This window comes from Pistacia vera, unplaced genomic scaffold, assembly GCF_008641045.1.
Source record: "Pistacia vera cultivar Batoury unplaced genomic scaffold, PisVer_v2 Contig227, whole genome shotgun sequence".
Classification (NCBI taxonomy): Eukaryota; Viridiplantae; Streptophyta; class Magnoliopsida; order Sapindales; family Anacardiaceae; genus Pistacia; species Pistacia vera.
In genome coordinates, this window is record NW_022196032.1 from 1,677,730 (window position 1) to 1,690,366 (window position 12,637).

At 36.3% G+C, this 12,637-nt stretch overlaps 2 protein-coding genes and 2 pseudogenes across 2 annotated transcripts; 1 reads left to right on the forward strand and 3 right to left on the reverse strand.

Moving 5' to 3' along the window:
- Positions 1-1,298: 1,298 nt before the first annotated feature.
- Positions 1,299-1,763, reverse strand: LOC116130967 (glucan endo-1,3-beta-glucosidase, acidic-like). Its single transcript, XM_031416639.1, has one exon. The coding sequence runs from the start codon at positions 1,761-1,763 to the stop codon at positions 1,299-1,301; it is 465 nt and encodes a 154-aa protein (XP_031272499.1).
- Positions 1,761-3,458, reverse strand: LOC116130968 (annotated as a pseudogene).
- A 213-nt stretch (positions 3,459-3,671) lies between these two features.
- On the reverse strand, positions 3,672-6,026 carry LOC116130970 (annotated as a pseudogene).
- A 1,225-nt stretch (positions 6,027-7,251) lies between these two features.
- LOC116130926 lies at positions 7,252-12,100 on the forward strand. The gene is made up of 14 exons (XM_031416607.1): positions 7,252-7,351; positions 7,587-7,680; positions 7,986-8,068; positions 8,213-8,339; positions 8,566-8,629; positions 9,307-9,404; positions 9,493-9,577; positions 10,386-10,509; positions 10,913-11,014; positions 11,151-11,215; positions 11,374-11,455; positions 11,541-11,620; positions 11,714-11,839; positions 11,939-12,100. The coding sequence occupies exons 2-13, from the start codon at positions 7,599-7,601 to the stop codon at positions 11,769-11,771; spliced, it is 1,050 nt and encodes a 349-aa protein (XP_031272467.1). The 5' UTR covers positions 7,252-7,351; positions 7,587-7,598; the 3' UTR covers positions 11,772-11,839; positions 11,939-12,100.
- Positions 12,101-12,637: the final 537 nt, after the last annotated feature.

Below are 12,637 nucleotides of genomic sequence, written 5' to 3' on the forward strand. Positions count from 1 at the left end.
GCGTGCAGGGAATGATGTCAGAGGCAAACTTTTTTGATGGGAAGGTCACAATTACTCAGACAGCCAGAGTGCAATTCACCTAAGTAAAAATCCTGTCTATCATGAAAGGACCAAGCATCTGGATGTTCATTTCCATTTTGTGAGAGATTTGGTGCTCAAGGAGTAGTCGAATTGAAGAAAGTTGCCACTGAAGAAAATCCAGCAGAAATGGGCACAAAGATAATCACTCCAGCAAAGTTCAGGCACTGCTTGAAATTGCTATCAGTGGAGTGGTCAGAATTGGCAAACAGCTATGAGGGATATGGCTTAGAGGGCACTACAAGAGTTTCAGAGTCTCAAGGTGGAGATTGTTGATGTGAAGACTGAAACGGAGTCACTTGGGGATTAATGGAACACTGCCATTTTGAGCTAATTTGTGTGGATTGGTCGTTGATCCAACGATGAAGTCCTTCAATTTGGTCAATGTTATATAAGCGCTTGAACAATTAGTTTTGTTGCTCTGCGATTATTGTCTCTATTGAATAGAAATGTTCTCTGTTAGGTGTTATTCGTGTGTCGAAATCTTTGTAACTTGGGTTGTTTGAGTGATTAGGATGGTTATTCGGGAGGGTATTCTGCTTCATCTAGGGTTTCTTGGTGAGATTCTTTAGGGTTAAATTGTTGAGAAGATTTTTGTAAACTGTAGAGAGTGTGATCTTAGTGTAATTGATCTTGTGGATCTTGATCTAGTACAGCGGGCTTTCCCATTTCCAGAGCTCAATGGGATGTAGCTATCCAATTGGATAGTGAACCACGATAATTTGGTGTTGTGATGTTGTTCCTGATTTATTGTGGTTTGTGTTTGATTGTTGATTAATTGGATTGAGGTATAAACACTTTGTTATAGTACCCCCTCAATATATCGACTAGTCTCCGATACAACAATGCTTTTTCAAAAGCATATAGTATATATATACTTGTGTCAATTTTTTTTTTTCATACAATTGATTAGACCAAGATTACTAGTTTATGTTGGGTGAAGATCGGGGACTTGCTTGATAGATAATGTTGTACAGCCCCTGTTGGCACATCTAAATGATATTTGTTTTTTGTACCTACTTATAAGGATTTTCTTCTAAGCTTCACGCAATTATTTTTCACCTTATTTAAAGAGACACAAAACTATAAATTGGCCTCATCTCTTATTTGGCTAAAGTTGTAGAAGTGACAATTATAATTAATAGCTTTATTTATCATATGAAATAATGAAAAGCCGTGAGTACATTATAAAATGGGAGCACAAGACACCCTTATTAAACTTAAAGCCCATCAGAAACCTGTAGCAACTCTTTCAGGCAAAAGTTAGTTGATGCTCTGCGCTTTACTGGCGAGAAGACACAAAATGTGCTCCAGTCCTGCAGATTTCGGTGCTCATCAAACAGGGCAAACAAATATGTTTCAATAGCCTTTCCAGGCTTCCTGGGAGTCCCTGTGTTTCCATTCACATGACCAACAAATTCCTGTAGTAAGTTCCTGCTTTTCCAGTGGCTCGAGGTTTCTTCTGATGGCCACCCACTTTCTGATATAACAATCTCCAAATTGGGGGCACCAGCCTTTTCCAAAGCGGCATAGTGAGCATCTGTCATCGCATCGAACAGATTCTTGTACTGATATTGATTATCTGTTACTACAATCCTGGAGCGTAAACAACGCGTAAGGCAGGCTGACTTGCGCAGTGTTATAGGTAGACAAAAAGGGTAAAATGACAAGGAGTGGAGCTCCATTTTGTGCCAGGAATTGATTAGGGGGTGATGTAGGAGTTCGCTTCAGTACTGAAAGTTCCAGGACGAGGAGAGGAATTGGTTAACAAAGTGGTGTGCGATTGCGGTTGAAACCTTAATCTGGCCTTGTAAATTTGCTGCAGCTATTGCTTGTGAACGTTCTGCATGGCAGAGAAGAACAAATTTAGCTTCTGCATCAGCAGGGTGGATTTCATTTCCGACTGCAATGTATCGGAATTTGACATCAGCAGAGTAGGCCAGGACGTTTGTTGGACCCAATCTCCGTTTTGCAGAATCTGTAAGTTCCTGGAGTTTGTCTATCGGGATGTCGAGGATGAGTTGAATGTGGATCCTTCAAGGCTGGAGGGTTGCTGGATCCGGATCGTAAATTGCATTTCCTAATGTTATTTGCTTTGTAGAGGCTCACAACGTCAGCTTATGATGGCAAATTGTTACCATTTCTTCCATAGCATACCCCTATGGCGCTGCAAAATTAGAAGTACTTTGAATGTAGTGCTTTATATGTAAAATCTCGAAGTGCTTTTGAACATGAAGAAAACAATGATTGCCTTAACGTGTTAGTAAAAACTATTGAACTAAATAAACAGCATAGATTTCGAGTACAGATCCTTATGACAAATTAAAGACATCATATTGCTTTTATCTTTTGAAATCCATAGTATAACTAATTAATTAAAAAATCAAGAATATACTAAGTATAAATTAGCATACACATCTTAATGTATAAACTATGTAACGCAAAACAACTGTTAAATAAATATGTTAAAAGGGGAAATTTTTGCTGTCAAACTTTAAAAGGTATAGTAATTAGTTTTAAGACATAAATACAATTAGTCAAAATCTTTTGAAAAGTCTCAGTATTAACTATTGGACATCAACAACCCAAGGAGCAACAATCTATAAACCTGAAAGGTTTTTCACTTGCGGAATAAGAGGGAAAGCCATGGATCAGAAAAATAAAATAAAAACCAAAGTTAATTCTTTCTGGGGCACAATCTTTAGCTAAGCATCCACCTCTATACGAACCTTCCACTGGAAGAGATCCAATATTTAAACCTCAGTCTGACTTATCAGTTCCAGTCTTTTGTCAATTACTCCATGGAATTAATGACACCAAGACTTTTCAAATGATATATTAAGATGAATAAAGACTAGTCAAATCAGTGAATCACATAATCTGCCATAATTGGTGGCAAAGTTCTTTAGAATTCTCCTTTTGCATTTCTAGACCCTGAAGAAAGTCTTTGGCCGCCTGGTGGCTAACCTTCAAAATTAAGCTTACGCCAACCTGAAAAACATGGACCAGAAGTTACAGGTTAAGGGTCCAGTTAAGGGACGGATTCTAAGTTTTTCACAAGTTAGAGTTGACTGACCTGGCTAAGTTAGGTTAAGGGTCCAGTTAAGGGACAGGATTCATTAAGTTTCCACAACTGCTAAGTTACAAGTTAATGGTCCAGTTAAGGGACAGGATTCATTAAGTTTTCCACAAGATTTTTGCAAGTAAGAGTTCACATAAGTAAATTATGTTAAGGAAATTAGCAAGGTGGTATACATATAGTAAATAACACATGCTACTCGATCGAGAAAATATTATCTGATTTGGATCCCACCTTAATTGATTTTCTTTATTTAGCAAACATCTTTCATTTAAAACATGACTTAATTATAAGGACCCATGGTTTGTAAACTGATCAATGTTTCAGTCTCTAACGATGTGTGAGTGACAGGGATTCTCCTCTGAGGAGTCACAGTTCCGTGAAAACTTTTGTCACCCTTTGGTGACGCAAAATGCTGTTACTTTTGCTAATCTTCTTTGCCTGTTCATTAAGGAAAAAACAAACACATATTTGGCTTATTGCCACCAAGAAACCCATAAAATAAGGCATCAGCTTGACTAAAAATTAACTGCTTCCACTCAACAATACTTATGTGGCGCAATGAGCCTCGTAGAATAGTAGTCTTATTAATTGCTTTATTTATTATAAGCAAGGCCTTGAGTACATTAACAAATGGGCACAAGGGCACTCTTATGTTTAAAATTGTAGCAAATCTTTCAACCAAAAGTTAGTTGATATCTGCTGCTTACTAGGCGAGAACACTCCAAAATGCTGCTCAGTCCCTGCAGGTTTCAGGTTCTCATCAAACATTGCAAAACAATATGTTTCAATAGCCTTTCCAGGCTTCCTGGGAGTCCCTGCGGTTCCCTTCACATGATTTATCAAATTCTGTAATAAGTTCCTGCAATATTCACAGTCGCTGCAGGATTTCGCTGAAGGCACCCACTTTCGGATACAACAATCTCCAATTTGGGTGCACAGCCTTTTCCAAAGCCGCATAGAGAGAATCCAACATTGCATCAAACAGATTCTGTATTGATATTGCTTATCCTGAACTACAACTCCTGGAGCAGTAAACAAGGCATATGGCAACTTGATTTGCGCGGTGTTACCGGTGTAGGCAAAATAAGGGTAGACATTGGCAAGAAGTGGAGCTCCATTTTTCGCCAGGAATTGAATTATAGGGTGATGTAGGAGCTCGCTTGAGTACGAAAGTTCCCTCAGACGGAGGCGAGGATTTGGTAACAAGGTAGTGTCGATTGCGGTTGAAACCTTGATCTGGCCTGTAAATTCGCTGCAGCTATCGCGCTGTAAACGTTTTTTATTGCGGTTGTAAAACAAACTTAGCTTCTGCATCAGCAGGGTGGATTCGTTTCGACTGCAATGTATCGAAATTTGACACCAGGAGAGTAAGCCACGACGTTTTTCTGGACCCAATCTTTTGCTTTTGCAGCATCTGTCAGGCTCTGAAGAGTGGTTTTGGGACATCGAGGATGAGATCAATGTTGGATCCCTCAGGGCCTGGAGGGTTGCTTGATCTGGATCATAAATTCTCATTTTCCCAATTGTTTGCTTTGAAGAGACTCACAACTTGAGCCTGTGATGGCAGATTGTTGCCATTTCTTCCATAGCATACGCTACAGCGCCTGCAAAAAATTTAAAAAGTGCTTTTGAGTTGTAACGCTATTATTTATAAAATCTAAAGTGCTTTTGATCATGATAAAAACAGTTGACAGAATTAGTGTTATAGTAAAAACATTAACTAAAATATACATGTAATATTGCATATATAAATTAATACATGTGCCTAAATACACACGTAAAATATCTGAACAATTAAATTACAGATAATGTTATAATTATTGGTGAGGGAGATAGGAGAGGACCTGATACTCCTATATGAGACATCAATAATCCGAAAAGCAGCAACATGCAACACCGAAAGGATTTTTTTCAGCAGAATAAGAGAAAGCCATGGATCAGACAAATACGAACCGAACTTAATTTTTTGGGTACGATTTTTAATGAGCATCAGCCCTATATATAGATTGAAGAGATAAATTATTTTAAACCTTAGCTTCGACTAATGAGCTACAAAATTATTTCCTGGTCAATTACTCAACTGATTTATGATCACACCAAGACTTTTCAAAAGATTTATTAATATGAATAAAGCCAAGACCTGAGGGATAAACATTAATACAGGATTCGACAGCTAATCAAATTCAGTGAATCAAGTAATCTGCCATAATTAGTGGTAAAGTTTTTTAGAATTCCCTTTGAATTTCTGGACGTGAAGAAAAGTCTTTGGCTGATCTTGTGTGTCAGGTGTCGGTTCAGGATAAGCTTCTGGTGCCTAACCTTAAAAATTAAAAATGATCCAAACCTGAAAAACAAGGACCAGAATTTACAGGTTGAGGTTGTGGGTTCTACCAGGAGCAGGCACCACAAGAAAAATGCTCTGTAACGACCACACCGTTTCGCGCAATGAATGTCATCAGAATATGTCATATATACCTCGCTGAAAGCTGTGCGTTTTGGAGTCTATACAATATGTTTTAAATGAATCCATTAAGATTGGCACAAGGTCAAGTTCATATTCTAGTTGGAAATTTTTATGTTGACTTTCCTGTTCACTCATTTATGGATGCATATTCAGACGGAGGAAATAATTTGATAAACAGAACTTCAAATTTAGTTTTACTAGTTAGGTATCCGTAGAAGCAAAGCTGGATTAGAAACTGCAGCTCCCGCTGAACCTTACAATTTAAGAAACGGAAAAACAATGACCTTCGGCCATACAGATGCCATAAGAGGGTTTAAACCCTAAACCTTATTGGAACAAACCATAGGCCTAATCATCCGACCCCACCTTCCCAGGTCCATCCGAATAACCAATTGACCCCATGATTTAAATTATTGGGTAAATTAGTAAGAGTCAATATTAATATGTAACATTGGTGACCTACAATTTTTTTTCAATTGATCAAAGGGACTAAATAACTTGAGGGACTGAAAATTTTTCTTTCAACAAGTCAAAGACCAACCAGTTGGAATGCTATCTGTTACAAGTCATGTTTTTCAAATTTTATGATCCAGAATCTCTTGTATTGAGGGGGGTTGTATTAATGAAAATTATGCAAAGAAATTTAAAAAAAAAAAAAAATTAAAAGATGGGCAATCAAATATGGGCCTCATAAATATTTAGGTAAGACCCAAATGAAATTGTGTCGAGATGCGCCGGGTCCTCTGGCCCAAGTCATGACTAGCCTCCGCCCTTTGAGGTTGAAGGGCCCAGAGGCCTCTATTTTGTTTTCCTTAACATAATTACAGTTTCTAGTAAAAAAAACCATATTGATATGAAAATTCCTTAAGAACCTTCCCTAAATAAAATATAGAATAGAATTTATCTGAGCCACCTTTAGAAACTAAATTGGTATTAATAGTAATACTATTATATTTAATAATAGGAAAGCAATAAAACCAAAAAAAAATTCTTTTTTTATTTTAGCATGAAGAAAAAAAATAAAAAATTTAGCAAAAGCAAAAAAAATTAAGAAAAACTTAGAGGAAGGAAAGAAACAAAACCTTATAGAAAAACTATTTGGTTAATCAAAATAGAAAATTTTATAAATTTATAAATTAAAATCTAAAAAAGAATTTAAAAAAATTTAGCTTAAAGTTGGGTTTTAATATAACCTTCTAAGAATGTCGAAGATTTTAAACACATTCGACATTATTGACATAAGATATACGAACAGTTTAAATTAGTTGAACGGATATCTCACATCAACAAAAAAAGGCTACATTCAAATATGAAATTTTAACTAAATTATAACAAAAGAAAAAAAATTAATATAAAAATATGTCTATTTACACTAATTCCTTTAATTTACAGCTATTTTCAATGGCACAAAATCAGCCACGTCACCAGAGACTTATTGGGCACGTCATCACCACTATAAACCGTTAATTAGATAAGAAAATTTCGTAAGGCATAGAAGAACACTGAGCTCACAGCCATGGCGCCAGCTCTTCTTAATTTGAATTCTACCTCAGTAATGGCCTGTGCCAGCGTCAAAGAGACCTTAATAGACAGACCTCAACTCCAGGAGAAGACCAAACGCCCCGCGTTTGGTTTTGGGAGGCACGGCCGCGTTGGAGGTTCCACTGCCGTTGCTCTCTCCAGCTCTCCCTCAACTCCAAATCGTTGTTGGCTGTCGAAACAGGGAAATTAAGACTACCCTTTATTTTTTGTGTTGGTTCCCAGAAATGAGAGAGAGAAGATTGAATGATGAAGTTTAGAGCTGTGGGACGTGTTTCGTGGTTCGGTTGTGTTGTGTTTAGTTTTTAAATGTATTTTTTGAGTGTCAAAATTTTAATGTTTTTATAAAGAATTGAATTGAGAAAGAGAAAACTGTTGTTAATTGAGATGGCGGCTGAAAGGATTTTGTGTTATGGCAGGGAAAAAGGTGCTGCAATGGTGGATAAATTGGGGAAGAATTCTGAGCTTGTTGAAGTTAACATTGATAATGTGGATTCATTGGAAACTGCTTTAAGAGGTGCAAAGTCCTTCTTTTTCGTTCAGGTGGACGTTTCCATTTTTTTTAAATCAGACTTGAATTTTTCTGAAATGAGTTTGTCAAAAATACAAAAATTTGTGAATTCCTATCAGTTCCTTATGCTGATGAGTTCAATAACAATTTATATATTAAAGATCTCTTTCAGAAGGAAGGGTTTGGATACTAAAAATGTGTTGACATTCGCATTTGAGAGTTCTTATACATGCATACACCTTATTGTGTCCATGGCAATCAATTTTGTAACAATAATATATCGTGCAAATACTATAAATGTTCTTCTTCAGATGTGGATCTTGTAGTCCATGCTGCAGGGCCTTTTCAACAGTCACAGAATTGCAATGTACTGGAAGCTGCTATAGAGACCAAGGTGAGAAAAGGTAATTATTATGTGAAATTTTCTTTTCTTTTATGTTTTCTTTCTCTCATCTATGTGATAATAATTAGCATGTTTACGACTCTACAATTTAACCGAGATGTTGTCTCATGAAGTGTTTGTTCTATCTCCCAACAGACGGCGTATATGGATGTTTGTGATGATACCAGCTATGCATTGCGTGCGAAATCCTTGAAGGATAGAGCAATAGCTGCAAATGTTCCAGCAATAACTACTGGCGGAATCTATCCCGGAGTGAGCAATGGTGCTACTATGAATTTTTTTGTTCTGCATTGTGCACATCTGGCAATATAAATCTAAGATAAAATTAGAATAGAAGTAACCAAAATGGAAGAGCAAAAGGTTCATTATTGTAACATGTAAACTCCACAGAATCGTTGCCATCAAGTAAATATTATCTATGTTGGTAATCTTACCTGGCTTTTCGAGATTTTTACTCACATATATAAGTTCTACACTTTTCATGGCAGTGATGGCTGCAGAGCTAGTTCGTGCTGCGAGAGATGAAAGCAAGGGAGAGCCAGAGAGGCTAAGGTGATTATACCTGCTAATTGTTTATCCACTATCCAGTTCCACTCCCCTTGCTGAATTAGTTTCAAGTAATGATTGACATTTTATAGTTTATTCTGATTTTTTGCATTTTATTTTTATAATTTCCATCAACAAAAATGTTGAGACCATTCATAATTATCTTTCTTTTTTTCATTTTTAGTTAAATGAACCTGCTTTAAGACCTTTTAGTCAAATCTATTTCAAACACCAGGTTTAGTAACCATAAAACCTATAAGTTTACACTTCTGAATCTTATTTAAACTCCAACAACTGAGGATTGCAATCAACTTATGAATTTCCACTTATGAATATTTTAATTTTTGTCGGGGAAGGTTGTTTGGGCATGGGAGTGGAGGAATTCAATAAAGGAGTGAGGTTTGAGCAATAATCATCATGTCATATGAATATAAGATAACTATGTGAGCAGTAAATGCCCTATGGAATAGAAAAACTGAAGGATTTATATACAAGGAGTTGGCTTGTTACCCATTAGTTCAAGCTTTTGGGTTCAAGCTAGTTTCATAATCATGCATGCAAGCTTTGGGAGCCAAAACCAAAGGAGTATCTATGCATTTCTTTTACAAAATTTATAAATAGCTTGCTTTCCTCCCATCTTTCTCCTTGTATATATGATTTATGTGCAAATATGCTCTTCTCAGATTCAGCTATTATACAGCAGGCACTGGAGGTGCTGGTCCTACAATATTAGCTACTAGTTTTTTACTTCTTGGAGAGGAAGTTGTTGCATATAGTAAAGGTCAGTTTCAAGGGTATATTGTGAATTATCTATGCTCACTTCTTCTACTTATATGGTATCTAACCATGATGGTGCACTATCCTAGCAGGAGAAAAGGTCAAACTGAAGCCATATAGTGGAATGATCAATGTTGATTTCGGAAAAGGAATTGGAAGAAAAGACGTCTTTCTATTGTAAGTTCATAGGAAAGAAGTTGATTTCAAAACTAGTGGGAGAGATTTCTCTGATGATTTGAGAAACTTTAGGACAGTTTTCATAAATTTATGGGAGGCTTTTAACCAATTTCAAAACTAGTGCTACTTGTTTGTATATTAGCAAAATTAAGGGAAAGTCAAGCAATAGTCCTCACAGTTATATTCTGTGGACCTAGTAAAATCATCCCGAAGTATGGATAATTTTTTTTTAAATAGCATGATAAATTCTCATGGCTAAATTAGCGTAGAGAACTGATAAATATATGGAAAATGTCACACTCACAACCTCTTCTCACACACTTCCTCTCATAACCTCGACGTGACAGCTCTCAATTGTTCAACTCATAATAGGTCCCATCTGATAAATTGAAGCTGACTAATTGCGAACTGTCATGTCAAGGTTGTGAGAGAAAGTTCGTGAGAAGAGGTTGTGGATGTAGCATTACTCTAAATATATAACAGTTACTACTCTCATGTGAAGAATAGATTGGTGTAAGTGACCTAAATGTATTGTTTCACCAATTATGTTCCTGAAAGTATATAGAATGTCAGAGAGTTGATAGATTGCTTATTGTCTTGAGCTGGATTAAAATAAAATCGGTGGGGTTCCATCCCTGAGTCAGCCTTTACTATAAGAATTCAGGCTATTGTTAATGCGTAGCTTATGATGAATGTCATTTACATTTAGCCATTTGTTTTGGTGTAGCCACTTGATTGAAAAACTGAGAATTGTGAAATTGCTTTATTTCCTGCAGCAGTTCAATTCAACTGAATCATTTATTTTCAGGAATTTACCGGAGGTGCGAAGTGCTCATGAAATTCTAGGAGTACCAACAGTCAGTGCTCGATTTGGAACTGCACCATTCTTCTGGAATTTGGGAATGGTTGCCATGACAAAGCTTCTTTCTCCTGTATGCAGTTGCTTTACTCACAGCTTGAATTGGCAGATTATTAGATTTTTCAAGTGGCTTGTTATTGAGTTGTATGTTATTATAACGCCCATATATTATGGAAGCTGCTGGGGAAGCATAACTAGTGGTCATATCATATGTAATGTTCCGAGCATATCATTTAATGATTTGGTGATTGATTAATTCCTAAAAAAACTTAAATTACAACTGACAGACACATGCACCTTTAATAGATAAAAATCTTCTGGAACTTATTCCATGTAACTGTTCCTATCAGGAACTTGGTAGCAAAATCTAAGAAACAAATGCTGCATCGATTATTGATTTGATCAAGCATCTGTTTAGAATGAGTAGCTGTTTGTTTCCTCTGGATAAGAACTTTAGTTTTGGTTCAATATTTCAGGAGTATCTGAGAGACCGAAACAAAGTCCAACAGTTGGTTCAGTTGTTTGATCCTGTAGTCCGAGTATTTGATGGGATCGCTGGAGAACGTGTATCCATGAGGGTGAGATTACAATATTAACTTACTTTTATTATTGTTATTATTATTCTGTAATTTTTTTTTTTAAATGAAAATATGAAATCCACTCGGGGTTCAGTGTAATACAAGTTCCTTTGCTAATGCTTCTTTTTACTGGCAGATTGACTTGGAATGCTCAGATGGACGCAATACAGTTGGTATATTTAGTCACAGGAGGCTCTCTGGGTAAGCTGTTTCGTCTTCGTTTCTAGAATTCATATTCAGTAGAGCGCTTCCCTCAAAATCAATGAACTATATTGTGTGCCATACTAGTTCATAATTTACGGATAGATTCTGGAAGACATTATAGGATGTTTTAAGCAAGAAGTTTACATTTGTTTCAGATCCGTGGGAACTGCTACATCTGCTTTTGCCCTTGCACTTCTTGAGGGAGTCACAAAGCCAGGGGTTTGGTTTCCAGAAGAGGTATGCACAATGGCATGAAAATTTTACCGTCAGAAACGTTTAATTTTAACTTTTATGATAATTTATTAAAAAAAAGATTCTGCAGCCTGAAGGTATTGCAATCGAGGCAAGGAAAGTTCTGCTTGAGCGTGCTGCACACGGAACAATAAACTTCGTAATGAACAAGTAATGCTTCTTCTCCTGTTGTTGAACTCTTTGTTCTTCTATTAACCTATTTTCTTGTTGGTTTTATTGTCACTTGTTTTCTTCTCCCAATAGGCCACCATGGATGGTGGAAACAGAACCGAAAGAGCTCGGATTAGGAATATATGTATAATAATGCAGAAAAACAAACTCAAGTTATAGATCAATATTCTTCTTCAGCATCTTCACCATACTTTGAAGGTAGAACTTCCAGGCATAATTTGTCACATCTAGTTATTCATGTTTCTTGATGATTCGGCGTCTTTTGATTCAGCTAATGTCTGAAGTTCTACGTCTCAGGTATTGGAAATTATTGATTGTCAAAAGCAACACCTATGTTGCGGGAAGATCAGTCTCACAGATAATTAGTTCTTTACAAGAAAAAGCAAGTGAAATATTGTAACTATTGACTAACTACTCTTTTGGAGTAACCTACATTTTTCTTATAATGCTTTGAGCAAAGATGTTTCAAAAATCATAAATTATCATCTCGAGTTTACATCAATTTCACGGTCGAATTTTGGACCATTTCAGGATCTAACAAGCAGAATTTTCTGACACTCTAGCAGGAAATTCTGCAGAACTTGTATAACTGCAACCTTGCCCAGAAAATTTCCTTCAGGCACCAATTGATTCTGGCAAGTCAACCTTCACTTCGACTTTCAAGCTGCAATTCGTCCAATTCTACATAATATATATATATGTCCAGAACTATTTGCAGTCAAATCATAGTAGAAGAACATACTTAACACTGCATATAGCGTCATACAATAAGGGGCTTTTCATTCAAAAATTCAACTCATTGAGAAACACACTGTACAAACAAGCAAACTCATTCGTATAACAGTATATCAACAGGAACTGTATTCGGCAAATGAACAAGACAAACTGAAATCATTCTGAAAATAATGTACATAAAATCAAACCAAAAAATGTCTCTCATATTAATTATGACTCCTTCATAATCCTAAAAAGATCCCATCTTCTTTCTTTTCTACC